The sequence below is a fragment of the Rattus norvegicus genome, chromosome 2 (genome assembly GCF_021556685.1).
Source record: "Rattus norvegicus strain SHRSP/BbbUtx chromosome 2, alternate assembly SHRSP_T2T, whole genome shotgun sequence".
Classification (NCBI taxonomy): domain Eukaryota; kingdom Metazoa; phylum Chordata; class Mammalia; order Rodentia; family Muridae; genus Rattus; species Rattus norvegicus.
The window spans coordinates 24,834,233-24,850,230 of NC_141535.1; the positions used below are offsets into that span (position 1 = coordinate 24,834,233).

At 42.9% G+C, this 15,998-nt stretch overlaps 1 protein-coding gene across 3 annotated transcripts in view; it reads right to left on the reverse strand.

Moving 5' to 3' along the window:
* Rasgrf2 (RAS protein-specific guanine nucleotide-releasing factor 2) overlaps positions 1–15,998 on the reverse strand; it is a 242,029-nt gene that overhangs the window by 31,956 nt on the left and 194,075 nt on the right. For all 3 annotated transcript variants that reach the window (NM_053721.3, XM_087614308.1, XM_087614302.1), the window contains 1 exon segment: positions 6,097–6,209. In NM_053721.3, the coding sequence (NP_446173.2) occupies positions 6,097–6,209 (113 nt within the window).

Genomic DNA, 15,998 nt, shown 5'->3' on the forward strand with positions numbered 1-15,998 from the left:
CTAGTTATAATAGGCAGAAGTTGGAAACAACCCAGATGTCCCTCAATGGAAAAAATGATACAGAAAATGTGGTACATTCACACAAAGGAATATTACTCAGCTATTAAAAATGAAGACTTCATGAATTTTGTAGGCAAATGGATTAAACTAGAAAATATTATCTTCAGTGAGGTAACTCAGACCCCAAAGGGATTACATGGTACATGGTACTGATAAGTGGATACTAGCCAAAAAGCTCAGCACACTGATACAACTCACAGACCACAGGAAGCTTAACAAGAAGGAAGGCAAAACTGTGGATGCTTCAATCTCCTTTAGAAGGGGGAACAAAATAATCTGGGAGTCAGAGGGAGGGAGGAACCCAATGGGAGAGGGAAGGGGAAGGGGAACAAGAGGAGCAGGAGCAGACATGGGAGAAGACAGGGGAGAAGCCCAGAGGACTATGAGAATGGATAGAAATATACACAGTTGGGGGTTGGCGAATGGGGGAACCACTAGAAAGTCCCAAACACCAGGGATACAAGAGGTTCCCAGGACTCAATGGGGGTGACATCAGCCAAAATGTTCAACAGCAGGGAGATAGAACCTGAAGAGACCACCTCCAGTAGATAGACAGGTCTCCCAGTGGAGGTCACCCACCCACCTTGAAAAATTTTAACCCATAACTGTTCCTGTCTAAAGGAAACACAGGGACAAAAGAATGAAGCAGAGGCTGAAATGGGGGGGGGCATCCAGAAATCGCCCCAACCTGGAATGCATCCCGTCTTCAGACACAAGCCCTGACACTATTGTTGATGCCATGTTGTGCTTGTAGACAAAAGCCTGGCATGGCTGTCCTCTGAGAGGCTCTGCCAGCACCTGATCCATACAGATACAGATACTCACAGCCAACCATTGCACTAAGCTCAGGGACCCCAGTGTTAGAGTTGGGGGAAGGACTGAAGAGCTGAAGGGGATTGCAATCCCATAGGAAGAATGACAGTATCAACTAACCTGAGCCACTTACCCCCCAACCCCCGACCCCGAGCTCCAGGGACTAAGCCACCAACCAAAGAGCATACAAGAACCATAGCTCCCACTACTGCCTCGTCTGGTCTCAGTGGGAGGGGAGGTGCTTGGACCTGTGGAGGCTTGACACACCAGAGAAGAGGGATGCTAGAGGGATGAGGTGCAAGTGGGAGTGGGAAAGCACCCTCTTAGGGGCAAATGGGAGGGGGATGCGGTGGGGGATTTGTGAAGGGGAGACCAAGAAGGAGGACAATTTTTGAAATGTAAATAAATAAAATAATTAATAAAAATAAATGCTTTATAGTAATGTTGTTTTAAGAATTGATAGCAATATCAAAATCATTAAAAATCAAGCAGGATGGTTTATCATGTGCCCATCATGAGTCAGGCACCAGCTAAAGCACTTGGCATCTATACTGAAAACAGTTTCTCTAGCTAGCCATGATTTTTTTCCCCAGTATAAGGATGAGGAAAAGAAGGTGAAAAAAAAACCAAACAAACTTGTCGGGATTACACACCAGCTGTGCTCTCTCCGTGGCACTGGGAGAAGTGTCTACATAGGCTGAAAAGTCAATCTTCAAGATTCCCCATGCAACAATCAATAAATCCCAACCCCCTTCTCTGTACCTTCCTCCAGTCTTTCAAAAGTCACACCAGAGTCCTTATAGATTACACCAGTGACACTCTTCCTGTCAGCAGTGGGGCAGGAAGAAAGAGGCGCTGTATGGTGGGCAGCCTAAGACGGGCAACATATAATCTAGAGATGACTTTCTCAGTGGTGGTTGGAATGAGAATAGCCCCATAGCTCATATGCTTGAATACTTGGTCAGCAGTGGGTGACTGTCTGAAGACTAGGAGGTTTGGCCTTGTTGGAGATGTGTCACTGAGATTAGGCTTCAAGGTTTCAAACAATTTCCCAGTGTGTCCTCTCTGCCTCCTGCTGCAGATCAAGATGTGAACTCTCAGACGTCCAGCTGCTTTTGCTCAGTGGTCAGGGCCTCTAACCCTCTGAAACTGTGAGCCCAATAAATGCTTTCTTCCATAAGGTGTCTGGGTCATGGTGTTTTGTCACAACAACAGAATAGTAATACATGTTCCAAAGACAATTCAGTCAAAATTAAATTCATCTTTCCCTTTTTGGGTTTCTGGAAGGTGACTGAGACAGTGGGAAAGACTATTTTATAAACCTAGGAATGCTTGACAAGTTGGTTAGTTTCTACTCAGTGACCTTCACAGGGTCCTGACTTTAACATTCCAACATGTACTCTGCTTCCCTCATCAACACTGCTGACTACTTGTTGAAGCTAGTGGAGACTTTCAGGTTGGAGGGTCACCATTTTGTGACCTGGGTCCATCAGTTAGTCTTCTAGGAATTTAACTACACTTATTTCTATTTTGTGGCATTTTGGGTGTCTTCAAAACTCTCTATGTTGATTGGGCAATAGCTGGAAATGTCTTTTTGTTCTGTTAAGAACAGGATCTCGGGGCTGGGGATTTAGCTCAGTGGTAGAGCGCTTACCTAGGAAGCGCAAGTCCCTGGGTTCGGTCCCCAGCTCCGAAAAAAAGAACAACAACAAAAAAAAAAAAACAGGATCTCATACTATGACTCAGGCTAACATGGAACTCATAATGTAGCTCATGTCGGCTTTAAACTCATGGCATCTTGCCTTGTATTCCCACAGCATGAGATTACAGGCATGAGTCACCACATCAGAAATGTAAGTAAGTCTTGGGCTAAGGTCTTCTTCACAAATAGTGCAAGCAACAACAGATCACAATTATCTGTGATTTTTGTCAATAAAACACAGGCTGCCTTGCCATAGGGAAACTTCTGCTTTCCTAAATTTATCTTTATTTTTAACGATGTCTATATTTGTTTTGGCATGTGTGTGTGTGCATGTGAGTGCAGGTGCCTGCAGACCAGAGGAGTCTATTGGATACCTGGATCTAGAATTAGAGGTGTTTGTGAGCCATCTGGAGAAGGTCTTGGAACTCACACTGTGGTCTTAACTGCTGAGCCATCTCTTAAGGCCACAGATTTTTGCTTTAATATCATAATGCAATTGTGGTGGTTTGAATATGCTCAGCCCCGAGTGGCATTATTAGGAGGTGTGGCCTTATTAGTAGGTGTGACCTTGTTGGAGGGAATGTGTCACTTTGGGGGTGGGCTTTAAGACCCATGCTTTCGTCCATGACAATAATGGACTGAACCTCTACAACTGTAAGCCAGCCCCAATTAAATGTTGCCTTCATAAGACCTGCCTTGGTCATGGTGTCTCTTCACAGCATTAAAACCCTAACTAAAACAGCAATATAGGCTTAAGTATATGTTTTGTGTTTATATTTTACTGGAATATGCATACATTTCTATTGTCTGAGCTATTTGTAACCAGAATAGGGTAAGTTTTTATCCTCCATGACATCAGCTGTTCCTCATCAACTATGGAGGCCTCTAGCCCAGTCCCCACTGCAGCAAGGGTTGCTTTTTCCTTCCTAACTCCTGACTTCTGGTTTTGGTGAACATACAACAATCCTTCCTACCGGATCAATCAGCAGTATAATTAATTGAATGATCCTGTATTTAATATGAAACACCAATGAGGGTAGAAGGAAAGAATGAGGCTACAGTCTGTCAATGGAACATTCTTACTTCAATTACAGACAAATAGTTTAAACATCGAGCTAGGAGCCATTGTATTCTGCTCTGACATTGACCCCATATGTGGGAGGGGATAAAGCCCCAAGAAAGTGAAAAAATGATACAAATCAGCCAATTTCATTCAAGTCATGTCACCCTGATATCAGGGACAATTTCCCCACAAGAGTTCTCAGAGCATCTAATAACTATGGTACAGGCATCATTTCCATTAACCTCTTTCCACCATGTTAAATCATGAAGTCCTCACAGAGGCCTGATGGATAAATGAAGAAACTGGAGTTCAGATTGGTTTAGAAACTTGGAGGTTCTATTGGTTTAAAGACAAGATTGAACTCTGTGGCAGCCAGCAAAGACCAGACTAGGTCTCTGTTCAGTGGTATTCCACAAGGCTGTTTACAAAATGTCCGTTCCTCATTGGCTTTGTGGCTTTGCTGACTGCATCATTATTCAGCAAAAAAAGAATCAACATGTGAGGCATGATAAGTAATAAAGACCCAGAACGGTAAATATGATTCCTTGTGCATATTGACTCCACTTAACTGGTTTCTCAGGCCACCTTTGGGAACAGACAGAAACCTCTACCTATGAGGCAGTCTTAAGGAATCTGCAGTTGAAAGGCCTCCTACTGGCCAATCTTGAACAGTTTTCCTAATGTGAACAACAGGATTTCCCTGGCAGTTATTTTGTCAAATGTCCCCAGGGACATAAACTTTCAGAACACAGCTTTCAAATGTCAATGGTTTTAAACATAAAGAGCTTGACGAACTAGTTACCCAATGAGAAAATGAGTAACAATCACTCCTGGGTATGAGTGTTCATCCAGTGAAACTGGGCTCTACCTGAAATCTATTTTCTGAAATCAGGAAATAGATCAGGTAATGGAATATTTCAGCTTACTTAGATGTTTTTATAGAATAGAAAATATAGGAAAGGATCCTAAGAGTTTTCTAGGCTGAAAAATAGCACAAAGTAGGCAACTGAGAAAACAGAGATGTGCAGATTCCGGAACAGATGTGAGGTCAAAACACTGGCAGGGGCGTGTATCTCTAACATCCTTAAGGAACACTCCTTTGCACTTTCTAGCTTCTGGTGTTCTGCTAGCAATTCTTAGTGTTCCTTGGCTTGTGGCTGTAAAATTGCAATTCCTGTCCCCCATCTCCACATGATAGTCTCTGCAGCTCTCTGTCTTTCATGGCCATCTTCCAATAATGGCACCAGCCTCATTAGAAGCTCATAGAGAGCTTCACCTCCCAGGATGTCCTCAACTTAGCTGGCTGTATCTGTGGTGATGTTGGTCACAACAGGGTCATATTTTGAGGTAGGAGATGTCAGGACTTGAACATGTCATTTTTTCCATTGGGGGAGCACAGTTAAACTTTTAACAGCTTCTAGATCACAGTGGTCTGCCTTTGGGAACGTAATGAGGAATAAGACTGACTTGTGGTCCAACTGCTAAAATACCAGGATCTCAAGTTTGGCACTGTTGCATTGGGAAGGGACTTCCAACAAGACAGTTAACTGAGCTGAATGGATTCCTCTCAGCACATATTTTTGATATAATCTATTACACTAAGACACAATGCAGACAAGCTTGGGAGAAACAAAAGTCCCTTCCAGGCTGTAAATGAAGGAAAAACTGAAAACCAGAATGGTGGGGGCACTAATTGGCCCTGGCAGGAAGATGTCAGGCTTTCCACTCTTCAGTAGGGGCAGAAGACGTATCCATGGGTGAGCTGGGAAACTATAACTGAAATGTCCACATACAACCATTGGCGTATGTGTTCCTCATGCAGAGTGAACTAGAAAAGAACCCCCTGCCCCAATCAGTTGATCTATGTGAGTGCTGGATGTTACAACTACGTTTCCAGTAAGGTCCACCAAGTCCAAGCATTCATCATATAGACCTGTCAGGTTCATGTTTTACCCAACCTCATCTGAGTGTGGGACCCAGCTGACATGGAAAGCTTGAGACAAGAAGTTGACTGGAAGCACTGGCTAGGACAAGTGCAGCAAACCAAGGACCATGTGTCACCTCTTCACAGGTGTGCTACCGCTCTCACAGAAACACTAGTGGTATGACAGGGAGGCGAGCTGCTGATCCGTAATTAGTACTCATGAGCAGAAGACAAAGCTCACCCACACTGCTGTCTGGATTCACAGCGAGAATCCCTAGGGGCTCCTCCTTCACCATGTGGTTCTACAGAAACCATCACCACACAAATTATGGCTACAGTTCAAAGTCTCCCTTGCACAGCAGACCTCAAACTACCCCCACCAAATCAGATGATGATAGACAACACTTTGCTGCCAAGCACACAGCCTCTGATGCCCAGAAAAGTCTAAAATGTGTTCTTCTGATCTGATGGAACCTATTTGCAGTGAGCATAACCCGGTGACATAACTCCACTAGCAGCTGTACTGGCTTTTACCTCAGGATGTTCGCCGTGGCTTTCCTTTCTTGAGGAAGAAGGTCCGGGTCTCGTAGAACTTCTTCTAGCAAGTTCAGAACATTCATTTTGAGTTCATTATTGAGTTCAAAATCCTACAAAATAAAAGGAATCCTTTAAGACCTTCATTTCAGGGGTTAGCTCTGAACCCTGTCCCATCATTTCTCATGATGTTTTCCCTAGAAGCCAGGTGTGTAACTGAGATTTATGATTCCAGAGCTCCTCACAGCGTGCTCCTAGTGGACTTGACTTGAATAGTCTGGGCTGGTGTTGTGTTGTTATGTGTCTGACAGTCCCCCCAGGAGATGAGAGCAAGTAGTCAATGTTAAATAATGCTGCTCATGGGTCATTAGTTGGGCCTGGTCTCCAGCAGCCATTACAAACCAACCCTGCTTCTTGTCTAACTCCTATGTGCCACCACATCCTACTCTAACACACACAAGATCACACTGCCTGGAATTAACACACTTGTTCAGTTCCATAGGGGGCATGCATTTCCTTAGCCTGGAACACTGTGTTCCCTCCCCAGGTGGATTCTCATTTATCTCTCTGGAGTTGATTACACTCTTTTTGGGAGTCCTTAATTGCCACAGTGGGCTGAGAGCTTTTCTGTTGTGCTCCATGGAGCACATAACTCACTATCATCATAATTTAGTGTGGCATATTTTAAAGACAGTTCTGCTGCCTGGTTTTCTATCGGATGATAAGTAATATTGGAAACAAGCACATAGTAACTTAAAACAATGCTGTGTGAATAAAATGTGTTGTTTTATTCATGCAAATAAAGATACATTGAGGCTATTAAATCTGTGTACTTATTATCAGCATGAATCTACATAAATATGCTAAAGGATAAAACAATAAGTGACACCCAGAAACTCATGTGGCCATGCCAGAGACAAGAGTAACACTGATGGGAGATAGATCTGACAGGTAGATCAGCACAGAGCTGAATAATGGGAGTCATGAGGAAGAATCACTAAGAAGAATTTGTGAGACTTTACTGATAAAAATAGGGAGGTATCGGTAGACAGATGGATGGGTGGATGGATGGTGTGGTGGTTTGGATATGCTTAGCTCAGAGAGTGGCTCTATTAGGTGGTGCAGCCTTGTTGGAATAGCTGCGACCTTGTTGGAGGAAGTGTGTCACTGTGGAGCTGGGCTTTGAGACACTCTGCTGCCTGGAAGATCATAGTCTCCTGTTTGTCTTCAGAACAAGTTGTAGAACTCTTAGCTCCTCCAGCACCGTGCTTGCCTGGATGATGTGCTTCTGGCCATGATGATAATGGACTGCACCTCAGAACCAGTAAAGCTAGCTCCAATTAAATGTCCTTTGTAAGAGTTGCCTTGGTCATGATGTCTCTTTACAGCAATGGAAACCCTAACTAAGACAGGTGGCAAATGGATGGGTAAGTGGGTAGATGGATGGTTGGATGGATGGATGGGTAGAGGAATGCAGTTTGGGTGATGGCGGGTGGATGGGTGGATAGATAGTTGGGTGATTGGATGGATGGGTAAAGAATGGATGGGGTGGATAGATAGATGGTGGATGGATAGGTAGGGAGATGGGTGGCCGACTTGGTAGGCAAATGGGTAGATGGGTGGGTGAATGGGTGGAAGAGTGGGTAGGTGGGTGGATGGATGAAGGGAAGGATGGAGGAATGGATGGCTGGGTGGCTGGCTGCGTAGGTAGATGAATAGATGGGTGAGTGTGTGGATGAGTGGAGGAGTGGGTGGGTGGGTGGAGGAATGGGTGAGTGAGTAGAAGGATGGTGTATGTTCTTTTATAGAACAACTGTAACTTGAAAGTTGGAGGAACAATTGAATAAAAAAAAAGTCACTATTTTCAACCACATCAGTCATAATTGACTCAATCAAGAATCACGAATGGATGCTGAAATGGTGGAATATGGGACTGGTGAACGGTATTGAGTTTCTTAGGAAACCCCCAAACTAGTGCATATTTATCACAAAGGAAGAATTTGGTGGATGTCACTCATGGTTCCACCCATAATAATATCAGATTAGGACCATATATGTACCAAATACATATATGTATTTCCACCTAATTGTGAAGAGGCCATGACCTACACTCTTTAAATATGTAAATACCCTTATTATGTGACTTTAGAGGGAGATGAGCCTAGTCCTTCAGTGACCTGATGTTGGAGGATAGTGGGGGGGGTGATACCTAGAGGGGGTCTTACTGAAGAAGAAGGGGAGGGAGAAATGGGGGGGTGTTGGGAGGAGGGGGGTTTATATTGGGATATAAAGTGAATAAAAAAGAATGAATTAAACATTTAAAATTTTTTTAAAAGTGTAATGGTCATGAAAGACAGGACAAAACAAAACAATGAAAGTTTCCAGTATAAAGAAAACCAAGAGAGGAGGGCCCAGGAGCAGCAGGACCGCTGCATCTGAGACACCACCAGAACCTGAAGGGACTGACCAGATAAACAGTTCTCTGCACCCAAATCCCGTGGGAGGGAGAACTAAACCTTCAGAGAGGCAGACACGCCTGGGAAACCAGAAGAGACTGCACTCTGCACACATCTCTGACGGCAGAGGAAAACACCAAACGCCATCTGGAACCCTGGTGCACGGAAGCTCCTGGAAAGGGCGGCGCAGATCTTCCTGGTTGCTGCCGCCGCAGAGAGCTCGTAGGCAGCACCCCACAGGCAAACTTGAGCCTTGGGACCACAGGTAAGTCCAACTTTTCTGCTGCAAGAGACCTGCCTGGTGAACTAAGGACACACAGAGGCAAAATTCCTATAGGACCGGGCACTTCCGGTGTTTACCGGGAGTCCCAAACCCACGGATCTCGGCCCGCAGCAGCCCTCTGCTCCCAAACCCCATGGGAGAGAGACCTCACCGCCTAGTCAGGTGGGCACTCCTGAGGCTGCAGAGGTGAAGAGACCACCAACACTGCCCACCCCTGCCCACATCCATGGCCTAAGAGGAAACTGTATACAGCCTCTGGGTTCCCGTAGAGGAGGGCCCAGGAGCAGCAGGACCGCTGCGTCTGAGACATTGCCAGAACCTGAAGGGACCAACCAGATAAACAGTTCTCTGCACCCAAATCCCGTGGGAGGGAGAGCTAAACCTTCAGAGAGGCAGACACGCCTCCAGACACAGGCCCACAGGAACAGCTGAAGACCTGTAGATAGGAAAAACTACACGCCCGAAAGCAGAACACTCTGTCCCCATAACTGGCTGAAAGAAAACAGGAAAACAGGTCTACAGCACCCCTGACACACAGGCTTATAAGGACAGTCTAGCCACTGTCAGAAATAGCAGAACAAAGTAACACTAGAGATAATCTGATGGCGAGAGGCAAGCGCAGGAACCAAAGCAACAGACTACCAAACCAAGACTACATGGCATCATCAGAGCCCAATTCTCCCACCAAAGCAAACACGGAATATCCAAACACACCAGAAAAGCAAGATCTAGTTTCAAAATCATATTTGATCATGATGCTGGAGGACTTCAAGAAAGACACGAAGAACTCCCTTAGAGAAACACAGGAAAATATAAATAAACAAGTAGAAGCCTACAGAGAGGAATCACAAAAATCCCTGAAAGAATTCCAGGAAAACACAATCAAACAGTTGAAGGAATTAAAAATGGAAATAGAAGCAATCAAGAAAGAACACATGGAAACAACCCTGGATATAGAAAACCAAAAGAAGAGACAAGGAGCTGTAGATATGAGCTTCACCAACAAAATACAAGAGATGGAAGAGAGAATCTCAGGAGCAGAAGATTCCATAGAAATCATCAACTCAACTGTCAAAGATAATGTAAAGCAGAAAAAGCTATTGGTCCAAAACATACAGGAAATCCAGGACTCAATGAGAAGATCAAACCTAAGGATAATAGGTATAGAAGAGAGTGAAGACTCCCAGCTCAAAGGACCAGTAAATATCTTCAACAAAATCATAGAAGAAAACTTCCCTAACCTAAAAAAAGAGATACCCATAGTCATACAAGAAGCCTACAGAACTCCAAATAGATTGGACCAGAAAAGAAACACCTGCCGTCACATAATAGTCAAAACACCAAACGCACAAAATAAAGAAAGAATATTAAAAGCAGTAAGGGAAAAAGGTCAAGTAACATATAAAGGCACACCTATCAGAATCACACCAGACTTTTCGCCAGAAACTATGAAAGCCAGAAGATCCTGGACAGATGTCATACAGACCCTAAGAGAACACAAATGCCAGCCCAGGTTACTGTATCCTGCAAAACTCTCAATTAACATAGATGGAGAAACCAAGATATTCCATGACAAAACCAAATTTACACAATATCTTTCTACAAATCCAGCACTACAAAGGATAATAAATGGTAAAGCCCAACATAAGGAGGCAAGCTATACCCTAGAAGAAGCAAGAAACTAATCGTCTTGGCAACAAAACAGAAGAAAAGCACACAAACATAACCTCATATCCAAATATGAATATAACAGGAAGCAATAATCACTATTCCTTAATATCTCTCAACATCAATGGCCTCAACTCCCCAATAAAAAGACATAGATTAACAAACTGCATATGCAACGAGGACCCTGCATTCTGTTGCCTAGAGGAAACACACCTCAGAGACAAAGACAGACACTACCTCAGAGTGAAAGGCTGGAAAAGAACTTTCCAAGCAAATGGTCGGAAGAAGCAAGCTGGAGTAGCCATTCTAATATCAAATAAAATCAATTTTCAACTAAAATTCATCAAAAAAGATAAGGAAGGACACTTCGTATTCATCAAAGGAAAAATCCACCAAGATGAACTCTCAATCCTAAATATCTATGCCCCAAATACAAGGGCACCTACATACGTAAAAGAAACCTTACTAAAGCTCAAAATACACATTGCACCTCACACAATAATAGTAGGAGATTTCAACACCCCACTCTCATCAACGGACAGATCATGGAAACAGAAATTAAACAGAGACGTAGACAGACTAAGAGAAGTCATGAGCCAAATGGACTTAACAGATATTTATAGAACATTCTATCCTAAAGCAAAAGGATATACCTTCTTCTCAGCTCCTCATGGTACTTTCTCCAAAATTGACCATATAATTGGTCATAAAAAAGGCCTCAACAGGTACAGAAAGATAGAAATAATCCCATGCGTGCTATCGGACCACCATGGCCTAAAACTTGTCTTCAATAACAATAAGGGAAGAACGCCCACATATACGTGGAAATTGAACAATGCTCTACTCAATGATAACCTGGTCAAGGAAGAAATAAAGAAAGAAATTAAAGACTTTTTAGAATTTAATGAAAATGAAGGTACAACATACCCAAACTTATGGGACACAATGAAAGCTGTGCTAAGAGGAAAACTCATAGCTCTGAGTGCCTGCCGAAAGAAACAGGAAAGAGCATATGTCACCAGCTTGACAGCACACCTAAAAGCTCTAGAACAAAAAGAAGCAAATACACCCAGGAGGAGTAGAAGGCAGGAAATAATCAAACTCAAGCTGAAATCAACCAAGTAGAAACAAAAAGGACCATAGAAAGAATCAACAGAACCAAGAGTTGGTTCTTTGAGAAAATCAACAAGATAGATAAACCCTTAGCCAGACTAACGAGAGGACACAGAGAGTGTGTCCAAATTAACAAAATCAGAAATGAAAAGGGAGACATAACTACAGATTCAGAGGAAATTCAAAAAATCATCAGATCTTACTATAAAAGCCTATATTCAACAAAACTTGAAAATCTGCAGGAAATGGACAATTTCCTAGACAGATACGAGGTACCGAAGTTAAATCAGGAACAGATAAACCAGTTAAACAACCCCATAACTCCTAAGGAAATAGAAGCAGTCATTAAAGGTCTCCCAACCAAAAAGAGCCCAGGTCCAGACGGGTCTAGTGCAGAATTCTATCAGACCTTCATAGAAGACCTCATACCAATACTATCCAAACTATTCCACAAAATTGAAACAGATGGAGCACTACCGAATACCTTCTATGAAGCCACAATTACTCTTATACCTAAACCACACAAAGACCCAACAAAGAAAGAGAACTTCAGACCAATTTCCCTTATGAATATCGACGCAAAAATACTCAATAAAATTCTGGCAAACTGAATCCAAGAGCACATCAAAACAATCATCCACCATGATCAAGTAGGCTTCATCCCAGGCATGCAGGGATGGTTTAATATACGGAAAACCATCAACGTGATCCATTATATAAACAAACTGAAAGAACAAAACCACATGATCATTTCATTAGATGCTGAGAAAGCATTTGACAAAATTCAACACCCCTTCATGATAAAAGTCCTGGAAAGAATAGGAATTCAAAGCCCATACCTAAACATAGTAAAAGCCATATACAGCAAACCAGTTGCTAACATTAAACTAAATGGAGAGAAACTTGAAGCAATCCCACTAAAATCAGGGACTAGACAAGGCTGCCCACTCTCTCCCTACTTATTCAATATAGTTCTTGAAGTTCTAGCCAGAGCAATCAGACAACAAAAGGAGGTCAAGGGGATACAGATTGGTAAAGAAGAAGTCAAAATATCACTATTTGCAGATGATATGATAGTATATTTAAGTGATCCCAAAAGTTCCACCAGAGAACTACTAAAGCTGATAAACAACTTCAGCAAAGTGGCTGGGTATAAAATTAACTCAAATAAATCAGTTGCCTTCCTCTATACAAAAGAGAAACAAGCCGAGAAAGAAATTAGGGAAACGACACCCTTCATAATAGACCCAAATAATATAAAGTACCTCAGTGTGACTTTAACCAAGCAAGTAAAAGATTTGTACAATAAGAACTTCAAGACTCTGAAGAAAGAAATTGTAGAAGATGGAAAGATCTCCCATGCTCATGGATTGGCAGGATTAATATAGTAAAAATGGCCATTTTACCAAAAGCAATCTACAGATTCAATGCAATCCCCATCAAAATACCAATCCAATTCTTCAAAGAGTTAGACAGAACAATTTGCAAATTCATCTGGAATAACACAAAACCCAGGATAGCTAAAACTATCCTCAACAATAAAAGGACTTCAGGGGGAATCACTATCCCTGAACTCAAGCAGTATTACAGAGCAATAGTGATTAAAAACTGCATGGTATTGGTACAGAGACAGACAGATAGACCAATGGAACAGAATTGAAGACCCAGAAATGAATCCTCACACCTATGGGCACTTGATTTTTGACAAAGGAGCCAAAACCATCCAATGGAAAAAAGATAGCATTTTCAGCAAATGGTGCTGGTTCAACTGGAGCTCAACATGTAGAAGAATGCAGATCAATCCATGCTTATCACCCTGTACAAAGCTTAAGTCCAAGTGTATCAAGGACCTCCACATCAAACCAGATACACTCAAACTAATAGAAGAAAAACTAGGGAAGCATCTGGAACACATGGGCACTGGAAAAAATTTCCTGAACAAAACACCAATGGCTTATGCTCTAAGATCAAGAATCGACAAATGGGATCTCATAAAACTGCAAAGCTTCTGTAAGGCAAAGGACACTGTGGTTAGGACAAAACGGCAACCAACAGATTGGGAAAAGATCTTTACCAATCCTACAACAGATAGAGGCCTTATATCCAAAATATACAAAGAACTCAAGAAGTTAGACCGCAGGGAGACAAATAACCCTATTAAAAAATGGGGTTCAGAGCTAAACAAAGAATTCACAGCTGAGGAATGCCGAATGGCTGAGAAACACCTAAAGAAATGTTCAACATCTTTAGTCATAAGGGAAATGCAAATCAAAACAACCCTGAGATTTCACCTCACCCCAGTAAGAATGGCTAAGATCAAAAACTCAGGTGACAGCAGATGGTGGCGAGGATGCGGAGAAAGAAGAACACTCCTCCATTGTTGGTGGGATTGCAGACTGGTACAACCATTCTCGAAATCAGTCTGGAGGTTCCTCAGAAAATTGGACATTGAACTGCCTGACGATCCAGTTATACCTCTCTTGGGCATATACCCAAAAGATGCCCCAACATATAAAAAAGACACGTGCTCCACTATGTTCATCGCAGCCTTATTTATAATAGCCAGAAGCTGGAAAGAACCCAGATGCCCTTCAACAGAGGAATGGATACAGAAAATGTGGTACATCTACACAATGGAATATTACTCAGCTATCAAAAACAATGACTTTATGAAATTCGTAGGCAAATGGACGGAACTGGAAAATATCATCCTGAGTGAGCTAACCCAATCACAGAAAGACATACATGGTATGCACTCATTGATAAGTGGCTATTAGCCCAAATGCTTGAATTACCCTAGATTCCTAGAACACATGAAACTCAAGACAGATGATCGAAATGTGAATGCTTCACTCCTTCTTTAAAAGGGGAACAAGAATACCCTTGGCAGGGAATAGAGAGGCAAAGATTAAAACAGATACAGAAGGAACACCCATTCAGAGCCTGCCCCACATGTGGCCCATACATATACAGCCATCCAATTAGACAAGATGGATGAAGCAAAGAAGTGCAGGCAGACAGGAGCCGGATGTAGATCGCTCCTGAGAGACACAGCCAGAATACAGCAAATACAGAGGTGAATGCCAGCAGCAAACCACTGAACTGAGAATGGGACCCCCGTTGAAGGAATCAGAGAAAGAACTGGAAGAGCTTGAAGGGGCTCGAGACCCCATATGTACAACAATGCCAAGCAACCAGAGCTTCCAGGGACTAAGCCACTACCTAAAGACTATACATGGACTGACCCTGGACTCTGACCTCATAGGTAGCATTGAATATCCTAGTAAGAGCACCAGTGGAAGGGGAAGCCCTGGGTCCTGCTAAGACTGAACCCCCAGTGAACTAGACTGGTGGGGGGAGGGCGGCAATGGGGGGAGGGTTGGGAGGGGAACACCCATAAGGAAGGGGAGGGGGGAGGGGGATGTTTGCCCGGAAACCGGGAAAGGGAATAACACTTGAAATGTATATAAGAAATACTCAAGTTAATAAAAAAAAAAAAAAGAAAGAAAAGAAAGAAAACGAAATGAGCAACAGCCCAGGTCCTGGGTTAGAGCTGGGGCAAGGATGGTTCACTGCGATCACTGACTGGATGACTTGTGGACTGCAGATCTCCACACTAGATGGAGAACTGTAGAGATTAAACTGTCCTGGGGGAGCAAAGCAAGTCAGGGTAGGGGTGATTGCCACCAAGCCTGAAGATCCGAGTTGGTTCTCTGGGCCTTACACAGTGGGAAGAGAGAAACAAATGGCCGTCTGGCTTCCACACAAGAACACATACACACACTTACATACACAGGCACACAATAAAGCTTTTTCTTAGATGTCATGTTGCTATTGGCTTCTTCTTGGATTGTAAGGGGTGGGGAAGAGGATGTGAGAATCCACTGAGAGGATTCCAGATGTGTGACACTGGACTGCTCTATTCTAGTAATTTTCCATCGATTTGAAGATTTTCAAGGTAAAATAGCTGGGGACAAACAGAATAAAGATGTGAATCTGTGGTTTTGGCCCCCCTTTATGACGTGAATTTTGGTGCACTATCCCCTGGCAGCATGCTGGGACTGTCAGGTCTGCAGAATGAGCTAGTACCGCCAGGTCTACACAGGAGGACCTTGCTCTTATAGGCTACTAGTCTGTGTGTAACAGGCAGCAATGGTTACCTACAAGAGTCTGTGACAGTTATTACAGCATATTCTAATACTTGTATTGTTATATTATTAACTGTATCATCCATTACAATAATTACACTTCAACATTAAACAAAATGATTTTGAGGAACTAACCTTCTGAATCATTTTAAATGGTTGGAGACCAACATCCCTTATGGTTAGATAAAAAAGAAAACAGTAAAATTTTACAACGTATAGCAAATTAGGGCCAAA